At 40.3% G+C, this 14,851-nt stretch overlaps 1 protein-coding gene across 3 annotated transcripts in view; it reads right to left on the bottom strand.

The window, feature by feature from the left end:
• Positions 1-14,851, bottom strand: part of eml2 (EMAP like 2) — a 43,990-nt gene that overhangs the window by 15,523 nt on the left and 13,616 nt on the right. For 2 of the 3 annotated variants that reach the window (XM_015032819.1, XM_015032828.1), the window contains exons 2-14: positions 14,516-14,743; positions 13,302-13,419; positions 12,676-12,777; positions 7,207-7,235; positions 6,525-6,654; positions 5,517-5,666; positions 3,656-3,725; positions 3,258-3,368; positions 2,520-2,615; positions 2,310-2,444; positions 1,427-1,526; positions 1,169-1,323; positions 577-702 (exon numbers count right to left, since the gene is read on the bottom strand). In XM_015032819.1, the coding sequence (XP_014888305.1) occupies positions 577-702; positions 1,169-1,323; positions 1,427-1,526; positions 2,310-2,444; positions 2,520-2,615; positions 3,258-3,368; positions 3,656-3,725; positions 5,517-5,666; positions 6,525-6,654; positions 7,207-7,235; positions 12,676-12,777; positions 13,302-13,419; positions 14,516-14,743 (1,550 nt within the window). Of the gene's footprint in view, positions 1-576; positions 703-1,168; positions 1,324-1,426; positions 1,527-2,309; positions 2,445-2,519; positions 2,616-3,257; positions 3,369-3,655; positions 3,726-5,516; positions 5,667-6,524; positions 6,655-7,206; positions 7,236-11,906; positions 12,027-12,675; positions 12,778-13,301; positions 13,420-14,515; positions 14,744-14,851 lie in introns of those variants that run through there. The other variant, XM_015032837.1, reaches the window with a different exon arrangement.

The following is a 14,851-nucleotide window of genomic DNA, read 5'->3' as shown; positions in this document are numbered from 1 at the left end:
GTGTCATGTCATGTTTATGACAGGGGTCATGTCATGTTTATGACTGTGTCATGTCATGTTTATGACAGGGGTCATGTCATGTTTATGACATGTTTATGACGGTGTCATGTCATGTTTATGACGGTGTCATGTCAGTCTTATTCACCCCTTCAAATAAAGTGTTATTATTTTTTGTAGCTAAAATATTCAAAGCTAACAAAGCTAATGGATATAATGGAAGCTAATGGACACCAACAGATGCTAACAAAAGCTTAAGGATGCTAACAAAGGCCAACAGACACCAACAGACAGTAACAGACGCCGATAGATGCTAACGAGTGCTAAAGGATGCTATCAAAGAGACGCTAGCGGAAGCTAATGGATGTAACAAACTGTATTGGCTGCAAAAGGAAGCTAACAGACCCCAACGAATGCTAACAAAAGCTAAGTGATGTCAGTGAAACCAATGGCTGCTAACAAAAGCCATTGGAAGTTGACAGTAGGATGCAAACAGCAGCTAACAGAAACTAAAAGACGCTAACCGAAGCTAACATTAGAAGCTAATGGATGCTAACGGAGCCTTCTCCAGGTGCGTACCTGTACGATGGGGGTCAAGGTGTCGGGAAAGGCCGCTCTGATGATGGCGTTCTTGGTGGTTCCGACGAACAGCTCACCTGGTTTCCCCTCAGCCAGAGCCCGGACCGGGCCGAGCGACTCGCCCACCTGGACGCACAAAGAGAGAGAGAAGGAAAAGAAACCAATATACCAAAAACCACAGCTACTGGTTAAACTGGTTATCGTTACTGGAACCAACTGTTGCAGAGATATCAGTGATTTAAAACCATAAAAAAATACTGTTTACTGTTCGACAGCAAACATGATTTAACTATGGAACCTGCAGAGGGAGGAGGAAAAACAAGGAAGGAAGTATAAACAAAGGGTGAAATGGAGTGACAGGGAGAGACGTAAAGGAAAAGAGAGAAGGAAGGAAGTATGTGAGTGAGAAAGGAGGATAAAAAAGGAAAGAACGTTTAGATAATGCATCTGGAATAAAGGTTGGAAAAACAAATGTTTTCCTGCTCATGTTTTGTAGGCTTTTATCTCAGATTGTCATTATCTGACCAACAAGAAGAAACATGAATCTATTCTGTCTGCGTGCTTCATCCCTCCTTCCTCGTTCTTCCTCTACCTCCATCTCCGCCTGCTTCCTGTAGTTGTGGTCCCACAGCGCCACCTTGCGGTCTTTCCCGCCTCCGGACACCATGGTGCCGTCCTTCAGGACGCAAACGGAGAAGATGCCGCCTTCGTGTGCACCCGACACCACCTGGCTGATGCGGTTACCACCTGGTAACACACACACACACACACACACACACACACACACACACACGTTGGATGATCCCTCGTTCACAGAGACCTTCCACCAGAGAAAAGGAGCAAACCCGACCTTTGGCCCAGACGTAGAGGTTCCCACTGGAGTCTCCTGTGATGGCATCGCCGTTTTCAGCAAAGGCCACACACAGAACGTACTTTGGTTTCTCGTGTTTCTATGGAAACGGATCAAAAAATTTGTGGGTTTAATGTTTTTCACACGGTTTTTACACTGAGAATTAACATCTGCAACACAAAGAAGCAAAAAACTAAGTTCAGCAGCGAGACCATATTTTAAAAGGTTTGGACTAAGATGATGTTAGCTTCAGTTCGATTCTCATCTCCCCTCAGTGCTCAGTCTGGGATTTCTCCCATTGAGCTTGATTTCTCAGGATAAATTTACTCTTTTGCTCAAGTAAAAGTAAAAAGTTTTTGTCCGAGAAAATACTCAATTAAGAGTAAAAGACGTGTTTGGTAAAATGTCTACTCCAGCACTGAGTAACTGATCAAATTATCAATCATTTAATATTTTAAAATTACATCATCAGATGGACCAAAACATAAAGTTTTAAAAACCAAAATGATAATAATTAACACAAGTAACAAAAAAAATAACAAAAATCAGTTAAAATATTTTTTTTCCAAATCAGTTTAACAGAAGCTGCAGGTTTGTGTGTCTGAGTCTGGTGGATTTCTGGTTAAAACATGTTTGTTTTTCATTCAGAGGGAAGAAAATCCAGAAATTTTACTCAAGAGTAGAAATACTTCATAATAAAATTACTCTAGTAAAAGTAAAAATACTCATGTCAGCGATATTTTTTTGAAGTTACTTAGGTGATTGTACTGATCAGCTCAGGATCCCGGCCGTCTGGACGAACCGAAGCGTAGAAACAAGCGCCCAGTTTTCTTCAGGCTCAAACCGTTTTACATTTAAAATCTGGTGTTCGTGGCGGTTCTACCTCAAACAGTCCCTGCCTCTTGGTGAGCGCGTTTCCCTCCATGGTCCAGAAGTTGATGTGCGACTTTCCACAGGTGACGATCAGATTCGTGTCCATGGGATGAAACACGGCAGCCAGCACAGAGTCGTTGGAGCACTGCAGCAGCAAAACGTTATTCCTTCATCTGCGGCTTTCATCAGCTCATGATTAATGAGATGAAGGCGAGTTTACCTTCACTTCAGCGAGTTGTTTCTCTTTCTGCCAGTTCCAGACTGACAGGATGTGATCGTTGGCGTCGTCCACGGCGCAGAGGAAGGAGCCGCCGTTCTGAGTGGACGAAGAGAAAAACGTCACAGAAACATAAAACTGATTTCCAGCTGCTGCACAGCAGATAGCGAAACAATCCTGTTCATTTCCACCAAAAAACTCAGAATGTTTTAGATTCATCTCCGAAAATTTCTAGAAAAAACATTGGAAATTTCTGAGTTTGAAAAGTCAAAAAAATTGCTTAAAAAAAAAAACAAAATCTGACATTTTGAGGATAATCTAAAATTTTCTAGAAACAAAATGTGACAATTTCAGATTTTCAAGTTTAAAACGTCCTAGAAAAAAACTGAAATACTTAGGTTCATCTAAAGTTTTCCAGAACAAAAGAAATTTCTGAGTTTGAAAAGTTTTAACATTTCCTTGAAAAAAACTCAGAACTTTTTAGATTCATCTCAGAAATTTTCACATTTCTAGGAAACTTTGAAAAATTTACTTGGAAAAAAATTCCACAATTTTGAGATCAACCAGATATTTTCTAGATACAAAACGTGAAAATTTCTGAGTTTGAAAAGTTGAACATTTACTTAAAAAAGAAAATTGCTTAGAGAAAATGTCCTCTCTTTTTAATAATTTTTATAAACTGTCAGATTTTTGGTGGAAGTGTGAGATTTTCTGCCCTGACGGCGTCCAGTCGCTGCTTACCGACTTGGAGAAAGAGACGCAGGTGACGGCTCTGTCGAACGCCCCCATGCCGATCACATGCAGCGTGTTGAGGCTCACCGAGTCCCAGATGCGGACGTGAGGAGCGAGAAGCTGAAGAGGAAAAACAAACAACTACAGAATTAAACATTTACTGAAGAAAACTACAATCAGAAAACTTATTTTATTAATTCCACTGAGAAAAGCCATTAAAATCAGTTTTTTCTTGCATCCCAAGCAACATTTTAATTGGAAACTTATTTTATAAAATAGATTGTTTCTAAGCTCTTGATCAGATAAAAAAGAAGAAAAAGGAATAAATGTCAAAACGGATTAACAAAGCTGCAGTTGGGTTAATAAAACAAACGGAGGTGCTGCTGAAAGTGTGGCGTCCACTTTACCTTTCCATCCTTGGAGTTTCCAGCCACCTGACCCGTTGCTATGGTTACCATGTCAGGATGAACGCTCAGGCTGAGGAGAGAGAAAGTGAAAAACGATTCACATCTAAACATTTTGCAACGTTTGCAAGTTCAAACATTCAGCAAAATAAAATAATTTTTAAAAACATGTACCATTAGCAGCCTTTAAAGGACTCAGAGTGTCGACATTGTTTTTGTTATGGCGTCGTCTTTGTGAGAGAATAAAAGGTAAATGTTTCCTTAAAAAGCAGGAAGCTGAAGGAGTCAAACTGACAGCAGTGGGACAAGAAACGGCAGAGTCGTTTTTTTTCCCAGCATGCCTCAGGAGGCGTTTAGTGTTTACAGGCCAGCTGGTGCCAGATGATTAGATCATAGATTTAATTAGATAAACAGACACTTTTCACACAAAAGAAACTTCTGTTTGCACTGCAAAAACACAAAATCTCACCAAGTGTTTTCAGTCTAGTTTCTATTCCTCCTCTGTGTGTCATTTATTTTTGTTTTTATAGGTGCAAAATCTATTAAATAAAGGATTAAAGGACTTCTTAAACACACATGAAATTATCAAAGCAACATCACAGGAATGTTTTTAATGTGGGAATAACATTGTAACATGATGCATAGCTAAAAAAAGTCGATTTTAAACGATACTGCCTCTTTAAAAGGTGTGGAGGTTTTCTGCTGTACACTGCAAAAACTCAAAATCTTACCAGGTATTTTTATTCTAGTTTCTACTCCAAATATCTTAGTTCACTTGAAATAAGACAGAAGTAACATGTAGGTAACATTTCAGCAAGATTTCAGAGCTTATTTTACATCAATAATTCATCAAAATTGATGGAAAAAAACTAGTTCCACTGGCAGATCAGTTAGTTTTGTCTTATTTAAAGTGCACTAAGATATTTGGAGTAGAAACTAGAAGAAAAATACTTGGTAAGATTTTATTTTTTACAGTGTGTGAATCATTTTGGTAAATGGTATCATTAATCCAGATCAAAAACATCAAGATCCAGACTCTGAATATTATTACACAAACTGATAATCTGACATTTTACTCCACTATTCCTTCACTGCTTTTCATAAAAGTTATATTTCTGTGGAGAATTTTCAGAATTGAAAATGACCAAAATATGCAGAACACCGGACCATAAAATGGTTTTAAAAGTGGGAATTAATTCAAAAGTTCTGATAAAAGGCGAGTAAAGTTTGAGGAGGTTTAAACTGCGAGTGGGAGCTTCCCCAGAAAAGTCTGATTCATACTGGGAACAACAGGAAATTCTGCAGATTCCTCTGGTGGAAGAAAGAAAGAGATGGTGGTTTTCTGGTGAAGTCAGACCATTAAGGGAGAAATTATACAATTAGGTTCCTCTTTGTTTGAAAACTGCTTCAAATTAAAAGTTTTTCTTGGAAAAATTCAGCTGCTTGGTGATCGAGTCTGAACTGGATGCTAATGAATCTGTCAGTAGATGCATCTACATTAACCATAAAATCACAAAACTGAAATTATAATAAATTTATTGATGGAAACAAGGCAATTTAGAGGAAAAAAAAACATTTTTGAGCTAGAATGAGGCGGTTTTCATATTTAAAACAGTGTTTTTGTATCACATGATTAACAACAGGATGTTACTACTGACAGAAACACCAAAGAAGACAGGAAGTGGTAGCAGGATGATGGTTTGTTTTGGTTTTTCTTCCATCAGAGCTGTCACAGCTTCATAAAATTAAAACATTTTTGACATCAGCAAAATATTAACAAAGATTTGTATTGCAGCTAGTGTTACAGATATTAACATAGACGGATCCAAAGGCTTTATTATGGTATCAGCGTTTGTTTCCTCACCATTTGACGTCATCGTTGTGTCCCAGGTAATGTCTCTGCTGCTGCTCCTCAGTGTTGTACAGAACCACCACCGACGCGTTGAAGTACACGATCTCCCCGGTGGGCAGCAGGTAGAGGTTGCAGCGGCAGTCGCGGCCACGGTAGCCGTAGCTAGCCCACCGTTTAGTTAGGGAAGGTGACCGAAGCTGTAAAGATCGGCAGGAAGCCATTTTTTTACGTAAAACATCCACAAACAAAGATGGACGCCAAAGCTGGGGGTTAATTTCTGCTTCAAAAACCGATCTGATTGGATGCTGGGACAGACTATTGCTGTGCTAAAAGGAGTTAGCTAAAATAGCATCTCAATGCTAAACATGTAGCAGGAGCGCAGATGCTAACACTAATGTTAGCAGCCAGAATTTCTAAAGAAGCTGAATGGAAGAAGTAGAAGTTAGTACCAATCTGACTGTTGAATAACCTAAATAAGAGATTAAAAACAATAAATATCTCTGTTGTTGAGCTCATATCTGTTTATTAAATGATTTAGCAGCAAAAAACAGGAGTTGAACTGAAAAAATATTTAGTTTTGTTGACATGGTTTTCGATTAAAACGAGGTTAAATAATTAGACTGAAATTAACTCAACTGATTAATTACATGAGGTTTTCGCCAAGTGGATAAAATCTAAAGTGGTGATGAAATAAACACAGCAAGGCAACAAGCTACTGTGATGCTGCTAGCAGTGGATAAAAGACCATTAAATTACATTAGTTCATGTGTAATGGTGACATTTTTCTCTTTCCTGGAGCCAACCTTTAAGAGGTTTTTTAAATAAATGAGAAGTGTGGCTTTCACAGTACTTGACACAGAATTACAAAAAACGTATAATTTTAAGAATTATACAATATTTAAAATTACAATTTTAAAAAACTGATTTAATGTTTTTTCTATTTTAAAAAATATTTCTCCTGCACTGCTTTGACCATAGAGTCTTTCCTGGCTGTCGTCGCCCTTTCGATTGGAAGGATACACCCACTGAAGCTTCAGCTTTTTGTCCGGCAGCGCCACCTTGTGGTCCAGGTTGAAGCCGTCCCGCTGCTGGTCGGGGACGTGCATGGTGACGGGACGACCGCGCAGGAACATCCTCACGTAGCCGTCCTCTGAGGAGAAAAACGGTTTTAAATACACAGACTGCGAATCCGTCGTCAAACAGAGAGAAAAGTATAAACATAAAACAGAAAGGAAGAAACTGGAGGGGGGAAAAAACTTTAAAACATTTACTTTTACATCAAATAAGCAAAATAAGGAGCTGAAGTCCAAGAATTAAGTTTCTGCAACAAAGTTTATGTAAAACCAGCTGCTACCATTTAAAGGTTTTTCAAAGTTTCTCAAAATTAATTCCATTTTACAGGGATTTTAGGTGAGAGGCCAAAAGTGGAAAATTAAAGAGACATGGTGACTTTTTAAACATGTTCCTACATCACCTGTGAAAAGCAGGTTTTTTTTCTTTCTCTCAAACTTTTAATGATGTACCTGGAGCATTTTAACTGGCTGTGCCAAAGTAAACAGGGCTTGGAAAAAAAAACTCTTTACAAGGCTTATTTATCCAACACCTTGTCTCGGTTTATTAAGAAATAAACTGAAGTTTGTAAAAAACAAAAAAAACCCTAAAGGCAAATATTTATATATGTCTTTAAAAAAGGTAATTTTACCTGCATTGTAGGTGCATTCTTTGGATTTGCTGAAAAACAGAAAAACAGGATTTTAAATCTGATCAGCAGATGAAATCGTTTCCCACTCTGAAGATTAAAAATGTTTAAAAAGTGAGCCGTGGATCCAGAGAGCCCATCACGCATACATTTAGTAAATGCATGAAACGGAGCAGCTCCCTTTCACATCATTTCATCTCCAGGCTTCAACCCTCATTACTTCATTCGACTGGACAGCGAGAGGAAACATGGGAGTCAGCAGAAACACGAAGTGGACCTCAGCGTTCAGCTCATGAATAAACAATCAGATTAAAGATACCAGCAGCTGCTCCGACACGGCGTGCAGGCTGCAGAACGCTCCAGGTGTTTGGAGCATAAAGTCACAAAGCCGCAGCGCTGAGGGGTGAGAGGCGGCTGCAGCAACAAGCTTTCAAAAACGGCCAAAGATGAAGAAAATAATTAAAAACATTGGAAATAATCAAGCAGCACGAACAGCTAGCATCCACATTTAAAGCTACAGCATTCCACCTTTACAAGATTATTTATTTAAAAACATATTTATTAAAAGTTTCAAGGAATATAATGGCATAATAAAGCAGGAACACATCCTCAAAGATCATTAAACTTCAAATTATAATGAATATTTAATACTGGAACTGGACGACATTTTAACTATCCAAAACAAACAAAAACAACAAATAAAATGAATTATGAAATCTTTCAGAAAAAGAAACGGACTCAAACATTTTATCATCCAGTTTTTGGTAAAAAAAAACAAACGACAAATCGTGCAAATGGAAGTTATTGAGCTCAATTTATCATGTGATTGATTTATTGCAACATGCCTCGTCTTAGCGCTGTCAATCATGCTCGTGTATACGCTGTTCAATGTGCTGATGGAGGAGAAACAACTTCTCATCGTCATCAGTGGCTATGCTAACTAGCCTTAGCATTCTGTAGTGTACACAAGTGTGATTGACAGCACAAAGACCCTCCTGCCTCTGGTTGCTTCTGGAGGAGCAGTGGGCTTTTAGGGTAAATTTTTTCACTGATTATTTGTCTCACAACACAGTGATACTTTAATACATAAACATTTTTTTCTTATAAAAGTTACATTCCTCAGTTTTAAGACGGATCTGTTTTGGAAAGTTTTCTATTCGGCCCTCAGGCTTCGATCTCCTTTGATAAAGAGAGGAAACACTGAAGGTTTTGTGCTCCAATGTTCCCATTAAAAATAAAAGAAATGACTTTTGATCAATTATGACACAGAATACAGAGAAACTATTGTACCCATAGAAAGGGAAGATGACAGCGTGGGCCCAAACGCAATGCAGGCAGCAAAGCTCTGCAGCTTTATGTTGGAAATCTGTGTTGCTAAATGCAAAATTGCAACGATTCAGCCGTCCATCACGACTCTGCAGCTCCTGATTCAGCCGTCAGTCAGCCGGCCAGAGCTGCTGCTGTCTGAGCACTTCACTGGTTGCTGACTGGCAGGACGACCTGTCCACCAATCAGCCGCGGCTACAGGAGAAGTGATGACATCTGGATAAGGGAAAAGTTTTAACTTTAACCCAAAAACTGAAAGGTGTGGAGACAGAACAACCAAACAGGCTGGGAAGGAGGTAGGAAAGAAAACGATGCTAGTAAAGGAGGAACTCTGAAAACATCAGCCGCCGTTCTGCAAAGGCTTCACTGAAAACAGAAGATGAGTGAATGCAGAATATTTTTGCATTTCCACTTGGGTCTCAACTGCTTCTAAAAACAGGTGAAACACTTAAAAACATTAAAAAGTAGAAATAAAAGCAAGTTTCTGGCTGTAAGTGAATGTTTTTTGGTGCCTGGAAAATGAGCCGTTTATAAAACCTACAGAATGTGACGTCATTAATCAGCAGGGACTGCCCGTTACCTAGCAACCCCAGCGAAGCCCAGTCTGTTGCCCAGCAACCCCAGTGAAGCCCAGTCTGTTGCCCAGCAACGCCAGCAGAGCTCCAGCACGTTTGGTCAGCTGATTTTACTGCTGTACAATGACTGCTGGAAAAGACGGGTGTTTTGTTGTTGACTGACCATCCAGAAACCACTTACTACTTTCTTGTTGGTTGTGCAGGAGGCTCTACTAATGCTTCTCAAAGATGTACATTTGTATAATTGCACGTGTCTGCAGCCATTTTCACGTTTGAGTTTAAACGTTGAGTTGAGGTCGTGGCCAGCAGCACCTTGTTTAGATTTAAATTGACAGGACGTCCTAAAACAACTAAAATCTGAAAGGAAGGCAGAACTAAACAGACTGAAATCTTTTATCCAAGAACAATTTTTTACAAAAAAAGTGTAGAGTAGGATTTGAATAGACCTTTTCTAACCTGTTCAGTGAAGCACAATATGTCTCCTTTATTGAGTCAAAGGAGATGTAAGCCTGTTTCAATATGAGGCGCAGATCAGAGAGCAGATCAGAGAGCAGATGTCTGATCTGGTTCTGGTCAGGTGGAGGCCAGCAGCCCGGGTGTTGGCTCTTTTAACTAACCACATAAAGGCCCGGTTGTTTGCGTGTCGCTCTGGCAGGGAGACGAGGCGTGGCGCGGCTGCAGCCAATCACAGGCCGCGGCTGACCCTGTAATTAGAGCAGAGCTGGCTGGGAAACTGGTAGAAAAACACTGTAAATACCGGCACATCTAAAACCTCCTCACTGTGAAACGTGAGCGAGTCTCCTGCTTTCCAGGCGGAGATGAACAAACAGAACCTTCATTAACATGCAGAACATTTTCCGCCTGGATGGCTGCGCTCGGAAAACACACAGAGGGGACGGACGAGCTGCAAGGATGCACCAGGGGAACGCAGTAATCCTCCTGAGTACGATTCTCCAGAGCTGCACATTTCTAATGAACAAACGTCAAGCAGAAACAAAATGTCTGCTGGTTTAAAGTTCAGAGGATTCAACAACAAGGGCAGCAATCAACGAAAAAAAGAAAAAAACAGCAGATCTGTGATGGATGTTAAACTAAAAGAAACAAAACCTGCTACCAGCCTGCTATGGAAGGCAGTTTTATCATTTACTACAGATGGGATCTTCAACAAAGATCAGATTAAAAACCAAATCTGATTGTAAAAAGTTACTGTAGGTTCAGTAAACAGGATGAAACTGTTCTGGGTATGACGAATTTTATTTTTACCAACAAGAACTGACTCAAAAATGTCTAATACGGCAGAAAACTCTATTAATTGTGATTTTTGTTGCATATTTTCTCAAGAAAATAAACGACAGAAACTCGTCGGAAAATGTCTTCGTAGAGACCCAAATTCAACCCCTTACCTCAACATGCCTTCATAAAATATTTTAAGACATTTAGTTCAATTAGCTGTTGGAAGTGTGGTTTGATTATATATTCAAACAGCTTGCCATATTCCTGCTGTTAACCTGTCAGTTATTTCAGTTTTCAGCCCTGAAGCAGCAAAACCAGATCAGAAAGTTTTATTTCAACAAGCCTGCCAAAATTTAGAAATAAAAAAAAAACCTGAAACGTCTTAGATAAGCAGGTCAAAGTTCATGAGCTCTGCTTAATTAAAAACAACCGATTCCTGCTGGTAACACCACAAATGAAACCTGAACCCAAAAGCAGTCAGAATAATTTATGACTTCTTTTCTAACTTTTTCATTTCAGCCTCATGTTTCATTTTCTGAGGCATTTGACTTTGCATTAAAAGATATTTCCAGTAAAACATTTTCCTTATCCTCCAGTTCATCTGATTGGCATTTCTTAAGACTAAACTAAAAGGGATCAGAAAACAAAGCGGTGCAGTCAAAGGCGCACGGAGGAAATGGACGTTTCTACCCCACTAATGGTTTGTGGCGTCCTTCAACTGCGGGATGATGGGAGCGGTCATCCATCAGCTGATCCATTATGACTTAAGTGCTGCAGCAGTCGACTTTATAAACACGTTTTCTGCACGTTTCCACTCAGGAACTGCAAATTATACAAAAACCGGAATAAATCCTGCAGGATTTATCACGTCTGAAAACGGATTAATCAGATTACTTGCTCACAAAATGATTCCAGTGATTTAAAATAAGTTTTATTTAGTGCTAAATGAAGCAGAATGTGCAGTGAAATCATTTGAATCAGGTTTTTGTGTAGAACATGCAGGGCAGTGCGGTCGGAGAAACTCAACCCAGTTCCTGTTGGTGCAGCAGAGTTTGCTGCATGTCGAGAGGAAATGTGATCAATTTCAGCACAAGCAGCGTTCATAACCGTGATCAGAACTCTGCTGCAAAGCCAAACTCCCTCTGCAGCGCTCCGACTCGCCAGGTGATCCCCAGGTAAACCCCCACATACACAAAGAAGAAGCTGCGGCTGGTTACCATAGCGACCAGATCAGATCTGCTGAGCCCTCCACCTCTCCTTCCTTATCTGTTTGTCTTTTACGTCAGGAGACGCCTGTTTGCTGTAACTAATGACACAGAAGTTTCTATGTGGAGAGAAAACGTTAAAGAAACGCCGTCAGTCTCATTTTGCCTCCAGTCGGGTTCTGCTGCCCCTCCCCACCGCGCCGCACACACAGACCCAACCACATCCAACTGTTCGCGTGACAACACAAACCTCCTCAGGCTTAGAAATCTATAACACGACGTGAGTGGAAACCCGTCCACAGTGGAACAGAACCAGCAGGAAGTGGTTCCGGCGGGTCTCTGAAGCTTTGCTGTTGGCGTTTACCTGGAGGATCGCTTCATGTCTGCCGTTTTCCCGTTAGAGCAGCTTCCAGCTTCCTGCAGAGCCGTTTGTGTCCCGTTCAGCAGCCGCACAGACACACACTTCCTCCTTCGCTCTGCAAACTTTTAGCTCAGCATCGCAGCCAATCAGAGGGCAGCTTCCAGCCCGGAGCCCCGCCCCCTCATGTTACCCAGTAACCACACCTCTTTACCAGGAAGGAAATCCGAGCCGTCAGCAGAAACACAGGACAGCAGCAGCAAACAGTCACATTTATCCGAGGAATTCATCACAATGTTACTTTAACCTGAGCAAAACTGAAGTTATGCTACATTAAATGTAGATCAACAACATTTTACTATGTTACAAACTTCATTGATTTTAATGTAAAATAAAGTTTTAAGCTTTATGTTAATTTTTGGCAATATGGACTTAAAACTGTGTCATAATACTTTGTTGTATTTATAGTGGAAACAATAATTATGAAAAACTAGTTCAAGTTAATCACCTGTAGTTACTTAATTGCAGTTTATTTAATTAAAATGTTTGGATTTGCCTCTTTCCACAGACTTCCAGTTTGTTACTTTATTTTATTTCAATAACCATCTCTGCTGACTCAACAGAAACAACGAGTCATATTGAGTATATAAATATCTATGAAGCTTGTTCGTTTCTGTTTGTTCTTTTTAAGTAAATGAACTGAAAATGTAATTGTTGTCTAGCTGGTGGCTCAGAGGCAGTTTTCAGCCTCCTGCCCCCCAGCAGCAGATGTTACCTTTTCCCACCGGAGGAGCTGCTGGAGGACGTGGTCCGACTCCGACTCTCTGCTGCCATCTCTCTGCGGACCAGGGTAAGTCTTTCTGTGGACATGCTCTTCCTGCAGACGGAAAAACAAAAAAACAACAGATCTGAATGTCCAGAGCTTCAGGACTTTAAATTATGATTTTAAACAGGTTTGATGAAACTGGAAATAAGTATTGCTGCTCATATTTATCCTAAAAACTTCATGTTTTGGATTATGCAACCAAAATAATCACAAGATGATTAGAACAAAAAAAGGAAGGAAGAAAGAAAGAAGGAAAGAAAGAAAGAAAGAAAGAAAGAAAGAAAGAAAGAAAGAAAGAAAGGAAGAAAGAAAGAAAGAAAAGAATCAAAAAAAGAAACAAAGAGAAACAATTTAAGAAAGAAAAAGCAGGAATACAGACAAAAACAAAGTGATAAAAATATATGAAAAAGAAAAAGAAAGAAAGGGAAAAAAACTTTTTTTCTTGGGAAGAAGTGTATAAACAAACAGGTTTTTTCTTTTCCATATGCTGTATTTAAATCTTTCTGGATAATTCAAAGACTTGGGAACCCACACGGAGCCTTTTGGCCTAGTTAAAGTTTCCGTCCCCATCCTACCTCTTGATGGACTGCAGCACCTCTTTCTTTGGCGACGACGGCGAGGAGAGGAGGCGTTTCTGTTGAACGTAGCCGTTACTCAGAGGCCTGGAGGGAAGAGCCTGCAGCAGCTGACGCACTGGAAGGCGACACATTGAAAACCTCACGGCATCGTCAACCGGCTCCAAAAAGTAACAATTTCAGCTCCAGCAGCGATGGATTATGTAGGAAAGGAAATGCATGAAAGAAGGCAGCGTTTGCAGTCTGGTTTAATAGTTTTCTTTTAAAACAGGCAGAAATGATTCAGAAGAAACAGAAGCTGTAATACTGTGACTGAATCTCTAAAGTTCTTCATAAATGGAAACACTGTATCTGCTTTATGAAGGACATGAGGGTAATTAAAGTAAATTATCATTTTACAACGTAATCAATATGTCAACCTTAGTTGTTTAAAACAGACTATATGTGGGCGACTGTGGCTCTGTAGAGCAGTCGTCCTGCCACGTGTCGATGTGGCCCTGGGCACTTAGCCCCAAGTACTGCCTACCGATCTGCATGTCGGGGAATAAATGTGTGAGCGTTTGTGAATGAGACTCTAGTGTGGTCAAAAATTATTGGATAGAAAATCAGTATATAAGTCCATTTACCATTTATATATCAAATATTACTTTACTTTGTAGTTTAACACTTTGAAATTGGGTCTGTGTCTCTTTAAGAAACTCCTGCTGTTTCTNAAACTCCGCCTTCAGTTAGTCATCCAAACATGGCCCTCTATTAACCCTTTCACAACATTTTTACCAGCGTTTCACTAAGAAGTAGCTCCTATAGTGAGCTCAGCACTTCCACCAGGCGTTTGCTAATTGCTGCTGGCTAGTCTGAAGGAGCCGAGTGGGGAAGTCTCAGAGTCTGGAAGCTTGGGAACTGCAGCTAAGAGCAGCATCACGAAGGCGGAGCTAGGCCCACCCAGGCGTTTTGCAAAGCCGAGTGGTTGCCATGGAGATAAATCATGCATGAAAGAATCAAAGCAACACTTTGATTTAGATGAGGGAAATAATATTATAACATTATATAAAGGCCAAAAAAGTTGCTTTTATATGACACTGCCCCTTTAAGTCAAAACAACAACAAAAAAATGCTACAAATGTTAATTATGTTGTAAGATAATGACTGCTCAAATATCTCAACAGGGCCCCGTTGAGATGAAACCGTAGGTCAGTAAAAAGGCAAAGTTTTACCCTTGGTAGGCGGCGTTGAAGCGGCAGCAGCAAGCGGCCTCCTGCCAGCGTGAGCGCCCCCTGCATGCGGCCCCTGGCTGTGCTCCTCGCAGTAACCGAGGCGACGCAGCGCGTCGGCCAGAGCCGCCTTCAGCAGCTGGATCTCGTCCTCCTGCAGCTGCAGCCTCTGCTCCAGGTGGGACACTCTGTCCTCCATGTCCATGTTGCTGCTGGCCGACACCGTGTCATCTGGAGAGAAGGTCCAAAGATAAATCACGCTTTCATCAAAACAACAATGAAGAGGAAGTGTAGAAGTGAACATATAACGGTGGCTTCACACTGGACAATGATAAAGAC

This window comes from Poecilia latipinna, unplaced genomic scaffold (assembly GCF_001443285.1).
Source record: "Poecilia latipinna isolate Pla-1442-1.1 unplaced genomic scaffold, P_latipinna-1.0 Scaffold15, whole genome shotgun sequence".
Classification (NCBI taxonomy): Eukaryota; Metazoa; Chordata; class Actinopteri; order Cyprinodontiformes; family Poeciliidae; genus Poecilia; species Poecilia latipinna.
The sequence above is the reverse complement of the archived record's forward strand: the minus strand, read 5'-3'. Positions and strand labels throughout refer to the sequence as shown.